At 44.8% G+C, this 18,812-nt stretch overlaps 1 protein-coding gene across 13 annotated transcripts in view; it reads left to right on the top strand.

Annotated features, from left to right (window-relative positions):
* Positions 1 to 18,812, top strand: part of ZCWPW1 (zinc finger CW-type and PWWP domain containing 1) — a 1,771,049-nt gene that overhangs the window by 877,943 nt on the left and 874,294 nt on the right. For all 13 annotated transcript variants that reach the window (XM_078668572.1, XM_078668568.1, XM_078668570.1 and 10 more), the window contains one exon: positions 6,781 to 6,901. In XM_078668572.1, coding sequence (XP_078524698.1) covers positions 6,781 to 6,901 — 121 coding nt within the window. The remainder of the gene's footprint in view (positions 1 to 6,780; positions 6,902 to 18,812) is intronic.

Raw genomic sequence — 18,812 nt, 5'->3', positions numbered from 1 at the left:
GTCCAGCAAGTGGTATACATTGAAAACATTCTGTCCAAGAGGGGTAGGCAGTTGACACCAGACCGTATCCAGTTAATAGCACATCTTCCACAGCCCAAGACTCAAAAGGAGGTGCGAGCTTTTATCGGCCTCACTTCATACTGCAGACAATGGATTCCTCAGTACGCATATCTAGCCAAGCCACTGATACAGTTAACGACACAGGAGGCAGCCGCATCGACTGTCCTCCCTTGGACCCAAGAACATACACTTGTTTTCAATGAGTTAAAGAAAGCTTTATGCCAAGCACCTGTTCTAGCAACACCGAACTACAGTAAGCCTTTTACACTTTTTGTCACTGAACGCGATGGTACAGCATTATCTGTTCTCACACAAGATCAAGCAGGACAATACAAGCCCTGTGCTTATTTCTCTAGCACATTAGATCCGGTGGCCCAGGCTCTCCCTGCGTGCCTCAAGTCAGTTGTAGCCACAGCCCTAGCTATCAGACAAAGTGATTCCATAGTGTTAGGACACTCCCTGACAGTACAAGTTCCACACTCCGTGGAAGTTCTTTTAAACCGAACACAGACTCAGCACTTGACTATTGCACGTTTAACAGGATATGAACTGACATTGTTTCAGCCACACATAGAAATCAGACGCTGCAACATTTTAAATCCAGCTACACTGTTACCTTCAGTTACTTCAAATCCTGCCACACATGACTGTGTGGAAGTTGTTAACACCATGACAAAGCCAAGACAAGACTTGACAGACATTGCATTACCTAATCCCGACCTGACACTTTATGTGGATGGTTCATGTATGAGGACAAGTACAGGAGAACTAGTAGCCGCGTATGCAGTGACTACTGAAACCGAAGTTATAGAGACACATCGTATTGACACCCTGTCTGCTCAAGCAGCAGAGCTCGTCGCTCTGACCCAAGCCTGCATACGAGCGAAGAACCTGAAAGTAAACATATACACAGATTCACGTTATGCATTCGGAGTCGTACACGACTTTGGAGTGCTCTGGCAAGAAAGAGGTTTTATGACCTCTCATGGAACCAAGATTCAGCATGGCCCCCTCATTCAAGCTCTGTTAGATGCAATACATTTACCGACAGCTATCGCTATCATGAAGTGCAAGGCACATACGAAAGTCACTGACATCATTTCCCAGGGTAACGATCTAGCAGATCGAACAGCCAAGCTTACAGCTCAGACTCCAGACATTCCAGTTAACACGACACAGACAGACATTCCCGTTCAGACGACTTGTATGACAGTTAAGGACCCTACACAAGACGTAATAGATATACAGTCACATGCTACTCCCGACGAAATCAAGAAATGGTCTGAACAAGGAGGGGTCCAGACAGATCAAGGATGGTTGACGAAGGGAAAAGCCACATGGTTTCTCCCCGACTCTATGGTTCAAGTCATTATTAACACCGCACATAGTCCAGCACACTTAGGAGAAAAGGCCATGTTAGACAGTATTCAGAACCTCTGGTTTAACAAGCATTTACGAGCAGCAGCCAAGCAGAAAGTGCGTACTTGCATGATCTGTTGTCAGTTCAATCCAGGTAAAGGTGTCTCGGTGGAACAAGGTGGATTCCATCCTCCTGACCACCCTTTTGAAGTCCTCCAGATGGATTATATTCAGATGGATCGATGTCGAGGTTTCAAGTATGTCCTCGTAGTTGTATGCGCTTTGTCCAGATGGACAGAAGCCTATCCAGTCCCAGATTACACCGCCGCGACCACTGCCAGGCAGTTGGTTCGTGAGTTTTTCCCCCGTTATGGATTACCTAGGGTCGTGTATTCAGATAACGGCCAGCCATTCTCATCCGAACTCATGAAACAAGTATCTCTTCTGTTAGGGTACCAGTGGAAGTTCCACTGTGTACGACATCCTGAAGCAGCTGGTCTCGTAGAGAGACATAATCAGACCCTGAAAATCCGCATTGCCAAAGTATGCGCAGAAAAAGGCGTAGATTGGATGGTAGCCCTGCCAGTCGCCCTTTTTTACATGAGAATGGTCGCTCACTCCCGTTCAGGTCTCTCACCTTTCGAGGTAGTTTTCGGTCGTCCCCCGAACATGTGGGGTACACCTAGGCCACGTACAATTACAGATGTTGACAGTAACATGCTGACAGATTACCTGGCTTCCTTGATGTCTGCACTACTCTCTTGTCGTTCACAGGTTGCCGCTGCTTTTCCAGACAACACTCAAGTGAAACCGCACGAGGTCATACCAGGAGACCTAGTCCTCGTGAGGAATTTTGATCGTTCAAGTCCGCTGGAGCCCCGCTGGAAGGAGCCAAGACTCGTATTGCTAACAACAAGGACGGCCATCAAGGTCGAAGGTCGCAAGGGGTGGTTGCACTCCAGTCACGTGAAGCGATTCCATGGACTCTCTCCAAAAACTTTTTTCAAAGACTGCCCCGTTCTCAAGGACTGCCCAGATACTGACTCTAAACTTCCTCTGTTAGAGAAAACTCCGCAGCAGGAGTATAAAGAAAAATTAAGGTCTAGTAAGTCAGCCAGTTTAATTGTCTAAGTCCCTCTCGGGTGAAACGGTTAGACAGGTTCCTGACATGTATGAGATAGACCAACCTAGTGAGAGAGTTAGTCAAAACTCTAAGAAAATACGTTATCAAAAGAATCTTCGAAGTCAATGCATTGTTACTCTTTTAATTTAATTATTTTCCTACTATTACAGGCATAAGTTATGTTTTACATATATATTTTCCTCCTATTGTTTCTCATGTACATTTTCCCTCTAATGTTACAGTAGAGCACACATTTAGTGAACTGCCTCCTCACGAGTTATCCTATCGTCTTGCCATGCACAATAATACTTTTATCCGAATGTTACACTATTCACACCAGACCAGCAATGCCACTAGTTGTTGGGTGTGTGGTCGACTCCCCCCTTTCCAGACACCGAAGGGAGTTCTGCCACTCTTTCTCTATCCGTTTTCACACAATGGTTCGTGTGGAGCATGGTCCACGTTAACGTCATCCTCAAATGATATGTCCCTTCTGAATAGAACATGTTTCCCAGACAAGGAAGGTCTTTCCCATAGAACAGGGTTAGATCTAGAAAATGAAGTATATGATCTAGGTAATTATTCCTCGAATTTCATGGTTTTGAATGTTCAGTCCGAGACTACTCCAGATTTGCCTGCTATCACAGTTCTACCGGTGAAAGGCGAATTATGTGTTAGAAAGAATGGTTCAGTGCATCTAGTACACAGTAGACATAGAAGGGAGATCGAGTCCCCAAATTGTCGATCAGACTGAAACTGCTTTAGAACAGTATCAAGACTTCAATACAGGTTTCTTTTTCTTCATAGGTCCTGTCCAGAATAGTAAGCTAATACGTAGGCTAACCAGAACCCTTGAAGTAGTAGTGAATGAGACTACTTCCGCTCTAGGTAACTTAACTGAAGAACAATCTGCTATGAGATTTGTTGTGCTCCAAAATCGTCTCGTCCTTGACGTCATACTGGCCGATAGGGGCGGGGCTTGTAGAGTCATCGGATCTAGTTGTTGCATTTTCATTCCTAATAACGCACCGTCTGTTTATTCAGCTATAACCAGACTTCATAAAATTGCCCATCAGTTACACCAGAATCCAGGCACCTGGACATGGTCCGGTTGGCTCTGGAGTATAATGTCTGCCTGGGGATGGAAAGTATTGTCATTCCTAGGTATAACAGTAATGATCATATTCAGTTGCTGTCTCTGTTTACAATGTGGCCCTGCGATTTGCGGCTTGTGTGCTACCTCTTGTAGTCCTAGTCCTAAGTCCCGTTCCAAGAAAATTCGAGACGAGCAAATGATGCTATATGAACAGATAGATGGTATCATGAATATTGATGTTTCCTGATGGAAACGTAGGGCACAAGGAGGGAATGAGGAAAATTGAATTTTGCCTTGTCATGTGTGCCTACGTGTTCCACATCCTATGTAATATGTGCATGATCGATATGCATATATCCCCCTATGATCGATTAAAGACGCAATTCTAGTTGCATCCAACTTTAGTATGCCAGTTTCCAGTCCCCGTGAAAGCAACGAGTATTAGGCCTATGTTGCCAACGTTTTACATTATGCACTTTTATTCATTGAATTGTCCCCGTTTCCAGGCCTCAAAAAGGGCCCGGACACCAGATTCAAGCTCCAGTCTCCTGAAACCATTCCGAGGAGCGATGCAGCCCCCACCTGCATCCCTGACCCTTCGCTTACTTCCTGCCGCGCAGCGCAGTGCCCGGCCTGGCTCTGCCTGCCTGTCTGCCAAGAATATGTTATGCCTCTAGTTATCAGTTCAGCTCTCCGTCTTCACATTCCTAAGCTAACGAACCGCATAAACATCTCCAGTTATAGTCTAGTCTTCCTGTCTCCATGCAAGTGAATTATTGTATTAATATCCATAGAAGATTCATAACACACGCAATACATGAAGAATATATGCATGCACCAGTCTTAGTGTCAAATAGCCTTTGCTCTGATAACTTTTAGATTCTATCAACATGTACTCCAAACACAAGATACCAGATATGCTATAGGTACATGTCATCCTGACACCGCAGACTTTAGTCTCCTCTTCTAGAGCACAAGTCATAGCCCCCAGCTCACCCCAGTTACACGTCATGGCCCGTTTGCGCGCACCACTAGGTTAAAGGTTCCAGCTGCTCCGGTAGCCCCCTCCATGTATCCACCCATTTTATGACACTTCTGTGACGTTCTCATCACATGTCTACGTGCACGCCCTGTGCACGCCTTCTTTTCACGCCCATGTGTTCTTATCTTACGCTTGTCACTTGTTACGCCTACTGTATGCAATGTAATTCTAATGTTTTACTATATATACCTTGTACTGTTAATGAGACGTTGCAGCTGCCAGTCCATGCCATTCTATTTCAGGCTGTTCCGATCCTGTCCCTTCCCTTGTGCCTGATTAAAGCCTGTTCAACTCAGATACCCCGGATCCTGCCTCTTATTTATTGAGCTATCTGTTTTCATTAATGTATTCAAAAATAGTACCGGTAATTAATTATTTATTTACCACACTTGAGCCCCACCCTTTCAATTTGTATCTCTCACCACTAGCACCAGTGATTAGATCTTTTGGGCTTCAAGCTTTGGCCAATGCTGATGACACCCAAATCATCGTGTCCATCTCAAAGAATCTTAATGCGACTGCCTTTAATTTTAAAACTTGTATGCAGGCAATTGCCATTTTGATGGATAGAAATTATCTACGTTTGAATGGGGACAAGACAGAGGTCCTGAATTTTGGTGGGCATCCTCCTTATGGTCCAATCTGTGGTGGCCAGACAGAATAGGGGCGTTACCTATTCCAAAGGACTCTGCAAAAACCATGGCGTAATGATTGACACAGAAATATCCTTTCGCTCACAGGTAAACAGGAGAGTTTCGACCTTCCCCGCCCAGACAGCTTCGGTCTTAAGGAAAATATATTTTACAGGCACCTAGATTCAGGAGATCAAGATGAGAAGGCAGAGCTTTCTCAGTGGCAGCATCCACGTTGTGAACTTTCTTCCTCCATCAGTTTCTAGCCTTCAGTCACTCACCTCATTTTCGCAAGGCATGAAAGACCTGGCTGTTCACTTCTTAAGAGCCATTAGTCATCCTTTCCTACTTTTCTTCTATTGCAGACTGTGTTACTAATAGCGCCTTGATGCCTTCTGGCATTTTTTGCACTCTATAAATCCTTTTCATTCATTCATTCACACATTCATTCAGGAATCTGACAATTATTGTGTCCTTTTTCTTCTAATTACTCATCCCACCCTTCTTCCGCTGGGCGAATTTAGTCGGAGAAAGGTGGGTCTACAGTGTAAGTGCAATGTCAGGGGATTTTGTGGCCAAGTATTTTGGGACTTACCTTAGGCTTAACATAATGGTTCATACTGCTCACATTGAGTGATATCGAGAGTTTTATTGCAAAGTAATGTCTGGGCAGAGGGGATTGTGGCTTTATCCATGTGCATCCCTTGGGAATTACTTAATTTTGCTTGTATATTTGTAAGATGTACGGGGGTGTGAATGGAAGGTCAGTGACAAGTGGACCTGAAGTACTGTGTGAGTGCAGGAACACATGTTGCGATCACTGGCCCTGGTCAAACTGCTTGTATAACACTCCCTTATCTAGGAAGGGTGGATAAGGTGAGGTGGTTTGGGAGAAGGTAGAAAAGAGAGCTAAGAGTTGAAGAGGAAAGAAAGGTTTACATTTCTCTAACTTACATGAAGCGGACATTCAATAATATCACAACATATTTCCACCTGTCTGGGCCAAACCAGCTCCCAATCACTTCATAACAGTTGCGTCTCTGGCGCAGGTACTGCGGGAAAGGCATGGTGAAGGTGGGCCGGGTACGAGCTTCATCAGGAGCCAGCCTTTATGCTGCAGGCCAAGCTCCGCCCTAGCAATGAGAATTTAGCAGCATCTTTTCTGAAGTTAGCTGTCCAAAATCAAGTGAATGTTTACTACCAGTGCATTGCATTGCCTATTTAGAGAAATCCATCCTGCCTTACTACATAATTACCTTATTGCCGTTTTAAAAAAAAATGAAGTAGTAGATGCAGAAGTGCTTATAAAACTCTTCATTAGGATTAGATTTTTTTAAATGGGAAATGAACCAAGATAATGTATTTTATTTTAAATACTATGTTTATTCTCTCAATTAGTGTGACATTCACTGGACGGTTGTAAATGCAAGTGACTTTTCTTCACTAGTATTTTATTTCTTCATTACAGATTCCAAGTTTAATAATTGTGATATTCCAGAGGAAGGCTGGTCAGAATCCGATGATGAAGTAATTTATGCCACTTTTGTACCAGGATCTATTGTGTGGGCTAAGCAACGTGGATACTCCTGGTAAGGCCCTGGCATCGTAGAAAAAAACCTAGAACAAATATAACTGTTTCTATTTTCTCACTGTGCTCTAATGGAGTGCTGTGGCAGTTGGAAATGTCTTTTTGCATCATAGGATATTCATTGATGGCCATACACATGAGAATAATTCAATGCCGCCTGCATGAACCCAATCTTCACTATAAGCTACAACATCAAATAGACCTCCACCACACCACTCACATGGACTGCCTACTTCTTCATCCACATCCAAATCAACACTCTTCAAGTCAACACCCCGCCCACATTCAGTATTTCAAGCCACAGCTGGGGCAGAATCACAGAGCAGACTGGCTCAGTGCCATCAGTACAGATTAACCTAGCCCTCCAGACAGCCTCGACAAGGACATCCAGTAATTGGAAAAGTGGCGCCGTGCCTTTAAGACCTCCAGGAATCCCCTGGCTCCCATCATGCACCACAAGTGACAGTTAGGTCAGTTCTTTTTTCCGGCTCCTTCTGTGAGGAACCTGGAGCATTGAGCTCGCCAGTTATTGATTTTTTAATCACTTTTTTCTGGTTTAAAGTGAACTTTTTTAGTTTCACTCGAAGTCTCTAGTACTCTAGTATTTAGCTTACTAATACTGAGGGTCCGTAGTTTTCGACTCCGCTTCGTATCTAGCCACCATTTTGTGCTTAGCCGCCAATTTGTGTTGCCTCACTCAGGCAGCACAGCGAACGCGGTGTTTTTGCTTTTTCAGCTTCTACTTGTCTCTCCTGTTAAAGAAACAGGAAAAATTGGAAGGTTCCCCTGGTTCTTGTTGCAGGGAGGGGAAAAAGCTAAGCAAAGTGGTGGTCCCTGTTCGAAAGAGTTTTAATACTCTCACTCCAAGTAATAGTTTAAAGAATCTAAAGGGCAGCTATACTATTAGGTTTGGGCAGTACGTGAGACACACTATAAATTACAATCACTAGTATGATTAAGTATTGGCACATCTGCGACAGTTTGAGATGAGTAAAGTTCAAGTTTTTATTGAAATACCTCCCGCTCGGGTTACAATCTATGCATATTTATTAAAAATTGTTAAAAACATTGGTTAAGAAATCACACAGTGTGAAAATACAACAAATAAAAAAGTCAAAGTAACAGTCGACGCGTTTTGGTGCTTCTATGTATCTACACCTTCTTCAGAGCAATTCAACACAATGACTTGCGGATCTAAAAATTAAAAATTAAAAAACAACATTTAGGTATTTCGCTAGAAGTGTTTTACTTGTCTTTTTATACACTCTTTATTGCCATAGGTGGTTTCATTTTTATCACTCTTTGTTACTGCCCTTCCGCCCCCTTTAGTCCTACCAATTTATTATTCATACTCGATTGTCTTTAGTTACTATGTATTAGCATTAAATAAGTTCTTGTTCTACCATGCCTTGTGGATGTGAGGCCTTGGTCCTCTTGTTATTAAAAACCTTTGATGGGTTAGCGAATTTCTATATGTTTCCAGTCTCGTGATAATGTCCACTAATAAAAGACACAAAAGTATATATAACCATTTAGGTTATGTGAAATACAGCCCCTTTCACTTATGGACATCCTCTCTCTTCACATCCCTTTACCTTATTTTAATTCTTGGTGGAGATATTTAGCGAACTCGGAGGAGCCACCGTAGTACAATCAAGATGTTTTTTTCTTTTTTTTAAATGGATTATGTTCCTATATGCATGGGAACAATACAATAACATTAGGAACTAAAAAAACAATTAATTTTTTTTTTTTTTTTACCAAGTCTCGCTCCATTACAGGTCTGTTGTTGGTTTTTGTCCTAAACACCAATATGTTGTCTGGCAGGATCTAGCAGATGCTTAAGGTTTTTCAGTAATTATCCCTTCTTGCTGCTTGGGGTTGTTGGCGCTCTGCAAGGTCAAGGGGATGAACGGAATTTTTATTCTCTAATGTTACTCAAATTGCGTTTTTCAGAGCTATACTTAGTTTCAATTCAAAGTCTCTAATGTTGTCCCCTTGTCCATTCTCGTATTTTGTACCGGGACACTCTTTATCATGTGCCTATTTATAATTATCATTCCTTCCCTCTGGTTTGCCTTATGTCATATAGCTAGCCTTGAATCTGTTCAAAGCGATTAATTAGCCACCCCGAGGCTCGGCAATACATAACTCCGGGACCAGGTAGTAGAATGGCCAATATCATGTAGTACACGCAATTTGAGTAACATTAGAGAATAAAAATTCCGTTCATCCCCTTGACCTTGCAGAGCGCCAACAACCCCAAGCAGCAAGAAGGGATAATTACTGAAAAACCTTAAGCATCTGCTAGATTCTGCCAGACAACATATTGGTGAGTAGGAAAAAAAACAACAACAGATCTGTAATGGAGCGAGACTTGGTAAAAATTATTATTTTTTTTAAAACTTTTGTAGTTCCTAATGTTATTGTATTCTTCCCATGCATATAGGAACATAATCCATTTAAAAAAAAGAAAAAAACATCTTGATTGTACTACGGTGGCTCCTCCGAGTTCGCTAAATATCTCCACCAAGAATTAAAATAAGGTAAAGGGATGTGAAAAGAGAGGATGTCCATAAGTGAAAGGGGCTGTATTTCACATAACCTGAATGGTTATATATACTTTTGTGTCTTTTATTAGTGGACATTATCGCGAGACTGGAAACATATAGAAACTCGCTAACCCATCAAAGGTTTTTAATAACAAGAGGACCAAGGCCTGACATCCACAAGGCAAGGTAGAACAAGAACTTATTTAATGCTAATACATAGTAACTAAAGACAATCGAGTATGAATAATAAATTGGTAGGACTAATGGGGGCGGAAAGGCAGTAACAAAGAGTGATAAAAATGAAACAACCTATGGCAATAAAGAGTGTATAAAAAGACAAGTAAAACACTTCTAGCGAAATGCCTAAATGTTGTTTTTTATTTTTTAATTTTTAGATCCGCAAGTCATTGTGTTGAATTGTCCTGAAGAAGGTGTAGCTACATAGAAGCACCGAAACGCGTCGACTGTTACTTTGACGTTTTTATTTGTTGTATTTTCACACTGTGTGATTTCTTAACCAATGTTTTTAACAATTTTTAATAAATATGCATGGATTGTAACCCGAGCGGGAGGTATTTCAATAAAAACTTGAACTTTACTCATCTCAAACTGTTGCAGATGTGCCAATACTTAATCATACTAGTGATTGTAATTTATAGTGTGTCTCACGTACTGCCCAAACCTGATAGTATAGCTGCCCTTTAGATTCTTTAAACTATTACTTGGAGTGAGAGTATTAAAACTCTATTGAACAGGGACCACCACTTTGCTTCTCCTGTTAAAAAGTAACCCTTGTCCTTGATTACCAAACCGATGTCAGGGCCTGGCCGAGTTTGTTAAATCCGTGTCTAGACTGATTAATCCTTGTCTAACTCTGCTGTTTGGGTCCCACCATTCTTCTTGACTTCATTCTATTTGACTGGCCTTCGCTATTCTCTTCGTGTATTCTCTTGTTACATAAACTATCTTTTGAAGCATTCAAACATGTTCTACCACCTGCAAATTGAATTACGGGCACTAGTGTTGATTAACTTGAGGGGAGGAGAGCACACGGGGTCTGAAAGGAGGGTGTGTTTTGACATTTAATAGCTTGTTTTCGAACTATTCCTATTTGCTGGTTTTATATGTTTTGGGAGTGGGCATTGTAAACATTCTACCTATAAGAGATTGTGAGCCACGGAGTTATGTGGCAGTCTCCTGAGAATATACCTTTAGGGTACTTCGCGGACAACTGTGCCAGCTGCAGCTAATAAATCTGATTTTCTACGCTCAACAGAGTGTCTCGTGTCTCTGTCTGACAAGGCAGGTGAACCCGGAGATACTAGGCGTGCCCTGCGCCGCTGGGTCCATAAGGCCCGGATCTCCAATACTACAAATGTTCGGGGCATGTGGGCTTCTGAATTCATATCTGTGCATAGATCGCCACCTAGTGTTGGGTCCGGATGATTGCACTTTGTTGTCCTGGAAGAGTCTTCGAAGTATCACGAGAAAGGCTACTCCTCCCCTGGACTACAGTGCGCATGGGCATCCTCTCCATGCTCAGATTGTTTTTTTCCGCCATTGGGTTCGGATGCAAACTCCTATACTCCAACTCGGAATCGAAAACAAAACTTTCTAAAGGCCAAAAGGCCTTCGACTTCGACGGTATTGTTCTCGTTCGGTACCTCTCTACTCGATACAAACTTCCATCTCGAATCGGTCGTCGACGCGGGCCGCTGGGCCTTTTTGACGCCCACAATGCCACTCCAAGTTCCCCCATTCTGATAAACATTCAGTATGCAACAAGTGCCTTTCCCCAGACCATAGGGAATTGACCTGCCCGGCCTGCGCCCAGTTCCGGTCGAAGAAAACCATACGGATCCGACGGGCCGCTAGGCAAGAAATGCAGCGACAGGCACCGGAACCAGACAACATCTTCGATGATGACCAGGATCTACCGGACGCTCAAGACTTGTACCTGGAGATCGTCACTGTCGAGGACTACTCCAACTCTGACGACAAGATCCCGTCGGGCCAAATCGTGAGTACACTGCCCCCGACACCAGTTGACCCGTCACCAGAGGCTCCGGTCGAGGCATCGCCAACAGGCCTTAGCCAAGATCATAAAAAACTTTCGACATCCCCGCCTTCCGGCTCGGCTACGAAACCGAAACCTTTGGAACCCCCAGGTCCTAGTATCATCGCCCCGAAGAAGGTTCCATAGCCAAAAAAGGTCACCGACCCGAAGGGCGTCGATCCAAAAAAGGCCGCACAGCCAAAGAGCGTCAAGCCAAAGAAGACTGTCGACCCCACAAAGGCCGTTCAGCCAAAAACCGTCGACCCCAAAAAATCGGTCGACCCGAACAAGGGCACGTAGCCGAATTGCACCGAACCGAAGAAGGTCGTCGACCCGAACAAACCTGCTGTTCCAAAAACCGTCGACCCGGCATCTGGTGCCGTACCAAAACCATCGAAGCCGGTCAAACCTGTCGACCCAAAGATAACGGCTCCAAAGACACCGGCCGATCCAAAAAAGAACTTCGATCCGGTGAAAGACACTCATCCAAAGAAGCCTACGGAGCACAATAAACGTGTCGACCCGAAAGTTCCGGTCAACCTGAAACCACTTGTTGACCCGAAATCAGGGCCAGAGCCGAAAAAGTCCCGCAAAACACCAAAGGTCGTTGAAAAACCAGGTGTTGTCGACCCGAAAAAGTCCAACACCAAACCCAGGACTGTAGAGGAAGAACTATTCCACCCAGATCCATCCGACGACCAAGCTAAAATTTACATTAACCCAGACACTCGTAAAGTTACCATCCTGCATAGGAAAAAGAGAACTTTGGACTTTAAACCTGATTCACCTATTCCACTGGGTACGAACCACAGCCTCTATATGACTTTCCTCAAGATCCTGACCAAGAGGAACCTTGAGATGAGCCAACAGACCCTTATGACACCCATCCCATCCCTGATGTGCCCACTTATCCTACTAAACCATCACCCACTGATGACACAGTAGTCTTTAACCAACTCATAGACAGGGCAGCACAATTCCACAACGTGGACATGCACAGTGACCCCGTGGAAGAAGACTTCCTCTTTGACACCTTCACTACTGCTGAAAAAAGTGTCAAAACACTTCCCATGTTGAAGGGAGTTCTAAAACACGCACCTGACATATTCAAGGATACAGCCAGGGCACGGGTAATCAATCCCAGAATAGAAAAAAAGTATAGATCGGCTCCTACAGACCCTACTTACATCAAGGGCCAGTTGCCACTAGACTCACTGGTGGTTGCTAACGCACGTAAAAGAGCCAACTCTCAGGCAACAGGGGAAGCACCTCCCCCTGATAAGGAGTCAAAAATTCTAGAAGCTTCAGGCAAAAGCGGCACAAGCATCCAACTCTTGGAGAATTGCTAACACACAAGCCTTACTGGCTCGTTACGATAAGGCACACTATGATCAGCTCGAGAGCCTTATGCAACATTTGCCCGAGCCTTTTAAAGCACAAGCAAATGATCTCATTCAGGAGGGAAAATTCATATCAAATGCCTCCATTAAATGTGCGCTGGACACTGCAGACACCGCAGCTAGGTCCATTAATACTAGTGTCCTCCTCCGCAGACACGCATGGCTGCTGGTTTCAGGTTTTAAAAATGAGGTGCAGTCCACCATTCTAAACCAACCCGTCAATCCAGATTTTTTATTTAGTCCTGCGGTAGACGCCATCTTGGACAAAATGAAAAAGGACACAGAAACCGCAAAATCCATGGGTGCACTGCAATTTCAGCAACATAGGGGCTCCTTTCGACGCTCCTCATACAGAGCAAATACACGAGGAACTACTTCTCAAACATGTGCCTCATACAAAGGTAACGCACAAGGTTCCTTCGCAAAGAACACCACCAGAGGTGGTTACAGAGGTAACAGTAATAAGGGAAGAGGGCGGGAAGGCAATAACACCAGGGCCTCCACCACCACAAACAAGTGACTTCATTACGCTGCCTCCAGACCGCTTAACACCTGTCGGAGCCAGACTACAACCTGTCTGGCACTCACTTACCACGGACAGGTGGGTGAGAGAAATTATCCAGTCTGGTTATTGCCTGGAACTGACTTCTACGCCACCAAACATACCACCCAAACATCGTCCTATGTCCACAGAACACATCACACTACTGCAACAAGAGGTGAAAAGCATGCTGGAAAAGGGAGCCATAGAGCAAGTCCCTTTCCACCAACAAGGGAAAGGAGTATATTCCCTATACTTCCCTATTCCAAAGAAGGATGGTTCTCTTGACCAATTTTGGACCTCAGGCCCCTAAATCAATACATACTATCGGAGCACTTCCATATGATCACACTACAACAAGTGCTCCCGTTGCTACAGCAAGGAGACTTCCTAGCAACACTGGACCTCAAGGATGCGTACTTCCACATACCCATCCATCCAGCCCACAGAAAATACCTCAGGTTCACAATAGAAGGGCAACACTACCAATTCAAGGTTTTGCCCTTCGGGGTTACCACGGCTCCAAGAGTGTTTACAAAATGCTTAGCAACAGTAGCAGCGCATCTCAGGAGACAACACGTCCATGTGTACCCTTATCTGAACGATTGGCTAATACAAGCAAAATCGTACCAAGAGTGTGCAGCACACACGTCACAGACAATCCAGTTGCTACACAGCCTAGGCTTTTCAATCAACTACACAAAATCGCATCTGCAACCTTCCCACATACAGCAATACCTGGGAGCCACTATAAACACCTCAGTGGCAAAGGCGTACCCAAACACAGCAAGGATAGCCAGCATGCAGATACTCATCCGCAAATTCCTGCCACAGCACTCCCTGCCAGCCCAAGTTTTCATGCAGCTCATAGGCATGATGGCCTCCTCATATTCATTGTCCCCCATGCCAGACTTCAAATGCGCCCGTTACAGGAATGCCTAGCACGGCAATGGAACCAGGCTTGTGGACAACTAAAAGACCTAGTGTTGGTGGACAGTCGCGCTCACAAATCTCTGCAGTGGTGGAACCCACAAAACCTTTCAAAGGGGCGACTGTTCCCAGAGCCAGTTCCTCAACTAGTACTAACAGCGGACGCATCACTGACAGGCTGGGGAGCCCATCTCCTTCAGTACACAGTACAAGGAATCTGGACAAACAAACAAAAGAGGCTGCATATCAACCAACTAGAATTGCTAGCGATCTTCCGAGCCTTTCAAAAATTCGTGTACAACAAGACGGTGTTGATCCGGACGGACAACATGACCGCAATGTACTATACAAAAGGGGATGATGGGCGGAGCGTTTGAACAAATCAAACACTCACCCCCAGTCAACTGATCTGGGTTTAATCCATCACCATTCTTTAGTTCACTCAGCCACCCCAGTTCAGACATGGCTATATGCAAATCAGTCTGACCCTGTGCCTCATGGGAACAGTCCAGCCCGAACTGCCAAGCCATGTCTTCCCTGGACCGGAAACAAGCATCCTGGGACCGGTTTCGGATTCATAATCCTCATCAGCCAGGCTATCTTGAATCCAGTGGCCAAGTGAACAAGGGACTCACGTCTGAGCATACCCTGCCACACTTAGGGCGAACAAAGCGATACAAAAGGGGATGATGGACGGAGCGTTTGAACAAATCAAACACTCACCCCCAGTCAACTGATCTGGGTTTAATCCATCACCATTCTTTAGTTCACTCAGTCACCCCAGTTCAGACATGGCTATATGCAAATCAGTCTGACCCTGTACCTCATGGGAACAGTCCAGCCCGAACTGCCAAGCCATGTCTTCCCTGGACCGGAAACAAGCATCCTGGGACCGGTTTCGGATTCATAATCCTCATCAGCCAGGCTATCTTGAATCCAGTGGCCAAGTGAACAAGGGACTCACGTCTGAGCATACCCCGCCACACTTAGGGCGAACAAAGCGATACAAAAGGGGATGATGGACGGAGCGTTTGAACAAATCAAACACTTACCCCCAGTCAACTGATCTGGGTTTAATCCATCACCATTCTTTAGTTCACTCAGCCACCCCAGTTCAGACATGGCTATATGCAAATCAGTCTGACCCTGTGCCTCATGGGAACAGTCCAGCCCGAACTGCCAAGCCATATCTTCCCTGGACCGGAAACAAGCATACTGGGACCGGTTTCGGATTCATAATCCGCATCAGCCAGGCTATCTTGAATCCAGTGGCCAAGTGAACAAGGGACTCATGTCTGAGCATACCCTGCCACACTTAGGGCGAACAAAGCGATACAAAAGGGGATGATGGACAGAGCGTTTGAACAAATCAAACACTCACCCCCAGTCAACTGATCTGGGTTTAATCCATCACCATTCTTTAGTTCACTCAGTCACCCCAGTTCAGACATGGGTATATGCAAATCAGTCTGACCCTGTGCCTCATGGGAACAGTCCAGCCCGAACTGCCAAGCCATGTCTTCCCTGGACCGGAAACAAGCATCCTGTGACCGGTTTCGGATTCATAATCCTCATCAGCCAGGCTATCTTGAATCCAGTGGCCAAGTGAACAAGGGACTCACGTCTGAGCATACCCTGCCACACTTAGGGCGAACAAAGCGATACAAAAGGGGATGATGGACGGAGCGTTGAACAAATCAAACACTCACCCCCAGTCAACTGATCTGGGTTTAATCCATCACCATTCTTTAGTTCACTCAGCCACCCCAGTTCAGACATGGCTATATGCAAATCAGTCTGACCCTGTGCCTCATGGAAACAGTCCAGCCCGAACTGCCAAGCCATGTCTTCCCTGGACCGGAAACAAGCATCCTGGGACTGGTTTCGGATTCATAATCCTCATCAGCCAGGCTATCTTGAATCCAGTGGCCAAGTGAACAAGGGACTCAATGTACTATATCCAGAAGCAGGGAGGAACTCACTCTCCACAGCTGTCCCATCTGGCGCAGAGCATATGGAAGTGGGCAATTCAAAAGAACATCTTTCTCCTAGCAGAACACCTCCCAGGGAAGGACAAATTGTCGACCTGCTCAGCAGGCACAGCCAACAAATACACGAATGGGAGATTCACCCCAAGTACTCCAGCCATTCTTCGAGGAATGGGGTCACCCAGAGGTAGACCTGTATGCCACAAAAGAAAACTCCAAATGCCAGTACTTTGCCGCCAGATTCCCACATCCGTTGTCATTGGGCAATGCGATATGGATGAACTGGTCAGGCAGATTTGCATATGCTTGTCCCCCAGCATCGCTGATCCCGCTGGTGGCACGCAAACTGCGACAACACTCACTCACCCTAATCCTAGTTGCTCCCACATGGGCGATCCAACCATGGTACACAAAGTTCCTAGAACTTTCGGTAGTTCCCCATCAAAGACTGTGCTTTGCTCCACATCTTCTAACTCAGAACCATGGAGAAATAAGACACCCAGATCCCAATCAGATGAACCTAGCGATCTGGCTCCTGAGGTCTTAGAGTTCGGATACCTTAACTTGCCCCCAGACTGCATGAACATCATTAGGGAGGCAGGAAAACCAACCACACGAGCGCACTATGCAGCAAAATGGAAGAGATTTGTTATTTACTGCAACAATAACCAAATCAACCCATTAGACGCTTCCATACAAAACATCATATGCTACCTGCTGCATTTACAAAGATGTAACTTAGCATACTCTTCCATATGACTACACCTGGCTGCTATAGCAGCATACCTTCAGAACAGGCAACACCTTTCACTGTTTGGGGTACCAGCAATTAAAGCATTTATGGAGTGTATAAAAAGGGTGATCCCTCCAAGACACCCTCCTTCCCCAGTCTGGAATCTAAATATAGTGCTTACCAGACTCATGGAACCTCCTTTCGAACGTCTACACTCATGCGAATTGCAATTCCTAACGTGGAAGGTTGCATTCTTAGTTGCCATTACCTCACTCAGGAGAGTGAGTGAATTGCAAGCACTGACAATTCAAGAATCCTTCATGCAGGTACATGCTAACAGGGTAGTTCTTAGAACAAACCCTAAATTCATGTCTAAAGTCGTATCCAACTTCCATATCAATCAAGCAATTGAACTGCCAGTATTCTTTCAGAATCCACAGTCAGTAGCTGAGAGAGCCCTGCACACACTAGACTTAAAAAGAGCTCTACTTTACTATGTGGACAGAACTAAATCATTTAGGAAAACAAAACAACTGTTTGTTGCTTTTGCACCACAACACAAAGGAAATCCTATTTCTTTTATTCAAATCCTTTTTATTGAAGATTGGAGAAAATGAAAGCAAGGACAATACAATAAATCTTCCAATACATATATGGATGCAGTATTGGTACAATGACGCCTACAATAATCAAATGAACAGAGAAAAAGTAGGGAAAGGGAAATCCTATTTCAAAGTCAGGAATAGCCAGATGGATAGTTAAATGCATTCAAATATGTTATCTAAAAGCTAAACGCACTTTAACAGTCCCCCCTAGAGCGCACTCTACACGCAAAATGGGGGCATCCATGGCTTTCCTAGGGAATATTCCTCTCGAAGACATATGTAAGGCAGCCACATGGTCCACCATACACACTTTCACTAAACACTACTGTGTAGACGTGCAAGCAAAACAGCAAGCTGCTGTAGGCCAGGCTGTCCTCCAAACTCTTTTCCAAACTGCTGCAGCTGGCACAGGTGGCCACCGCTAGAGGAGACACTGCTATTCAGTCTATGCACAGATAGGAATTCAGCAGCCCACATGCCTCGAACGGAATATGCTACTTACCAGTATGCATCTGTTCTTGGCATGTAGGGCTGCTGACATTCATATCGCCCGCCCTTCTCCCCGGCGCCTGTCGCAGCTGCAGCATTATCTCTAGCATTGACATCTCTTACTTTCCTATCTCCATCTCTGCCACAATGGCGAAAAACAATCTGAGCATGGAGAGGATGCCCATGCGCACTGTAGTCCAGGGGAGGAGTCACCTATCTCGTGATACTTCGAAGACTCTTCCAGGACAACAAAGTGCAATCATCCGGACCCAACACTAGGCGGCGATCTATGCACAGATATGAATGTCAGCAGCCCTACATGCCAAAAACAGATGCATACTGGTAAGTAGCATATTCCTTTTCTGACTTTTGGTTATTTTTTCCTGTCAAAATACCGGCCTTATTTAGTAAGAGCCCAGCCTGTGGAAAAAAGATGGCTAAGTCAGACCCTCACTCGGTCTGTATTGCTTGTCTACCTTCATCTCACGAGCCAGACCAGTGTTACCACTGCAGCAAGTTTTCAAAAAGAACCCTTAGGAAAATGGAGAAGATTAAACTGCACTCGATGCAGGAGAGAGGAAAAGAAACATCAAGTGGGCGAGAAGAACATCCCTCCAG

This window comes from Lissotriton helveticus, chromosome 12 (genome assembly GCF_964261635.1).
Source record: "Lissotriton helveticus chromosome 12, aLisHel1.1, whole genome shotgun sequence".
NCBI lineage: Eukaryota > Metazoa > Chordata > Amphibia > Caudata > Salamandridae > Lissotriton > Lissotriton helveticus.
The sequence above is the reverse complement of the archived record's forward strand: the minus strand, read 5'-3'. Positions and strand labels throughout refer to the sequence as shown.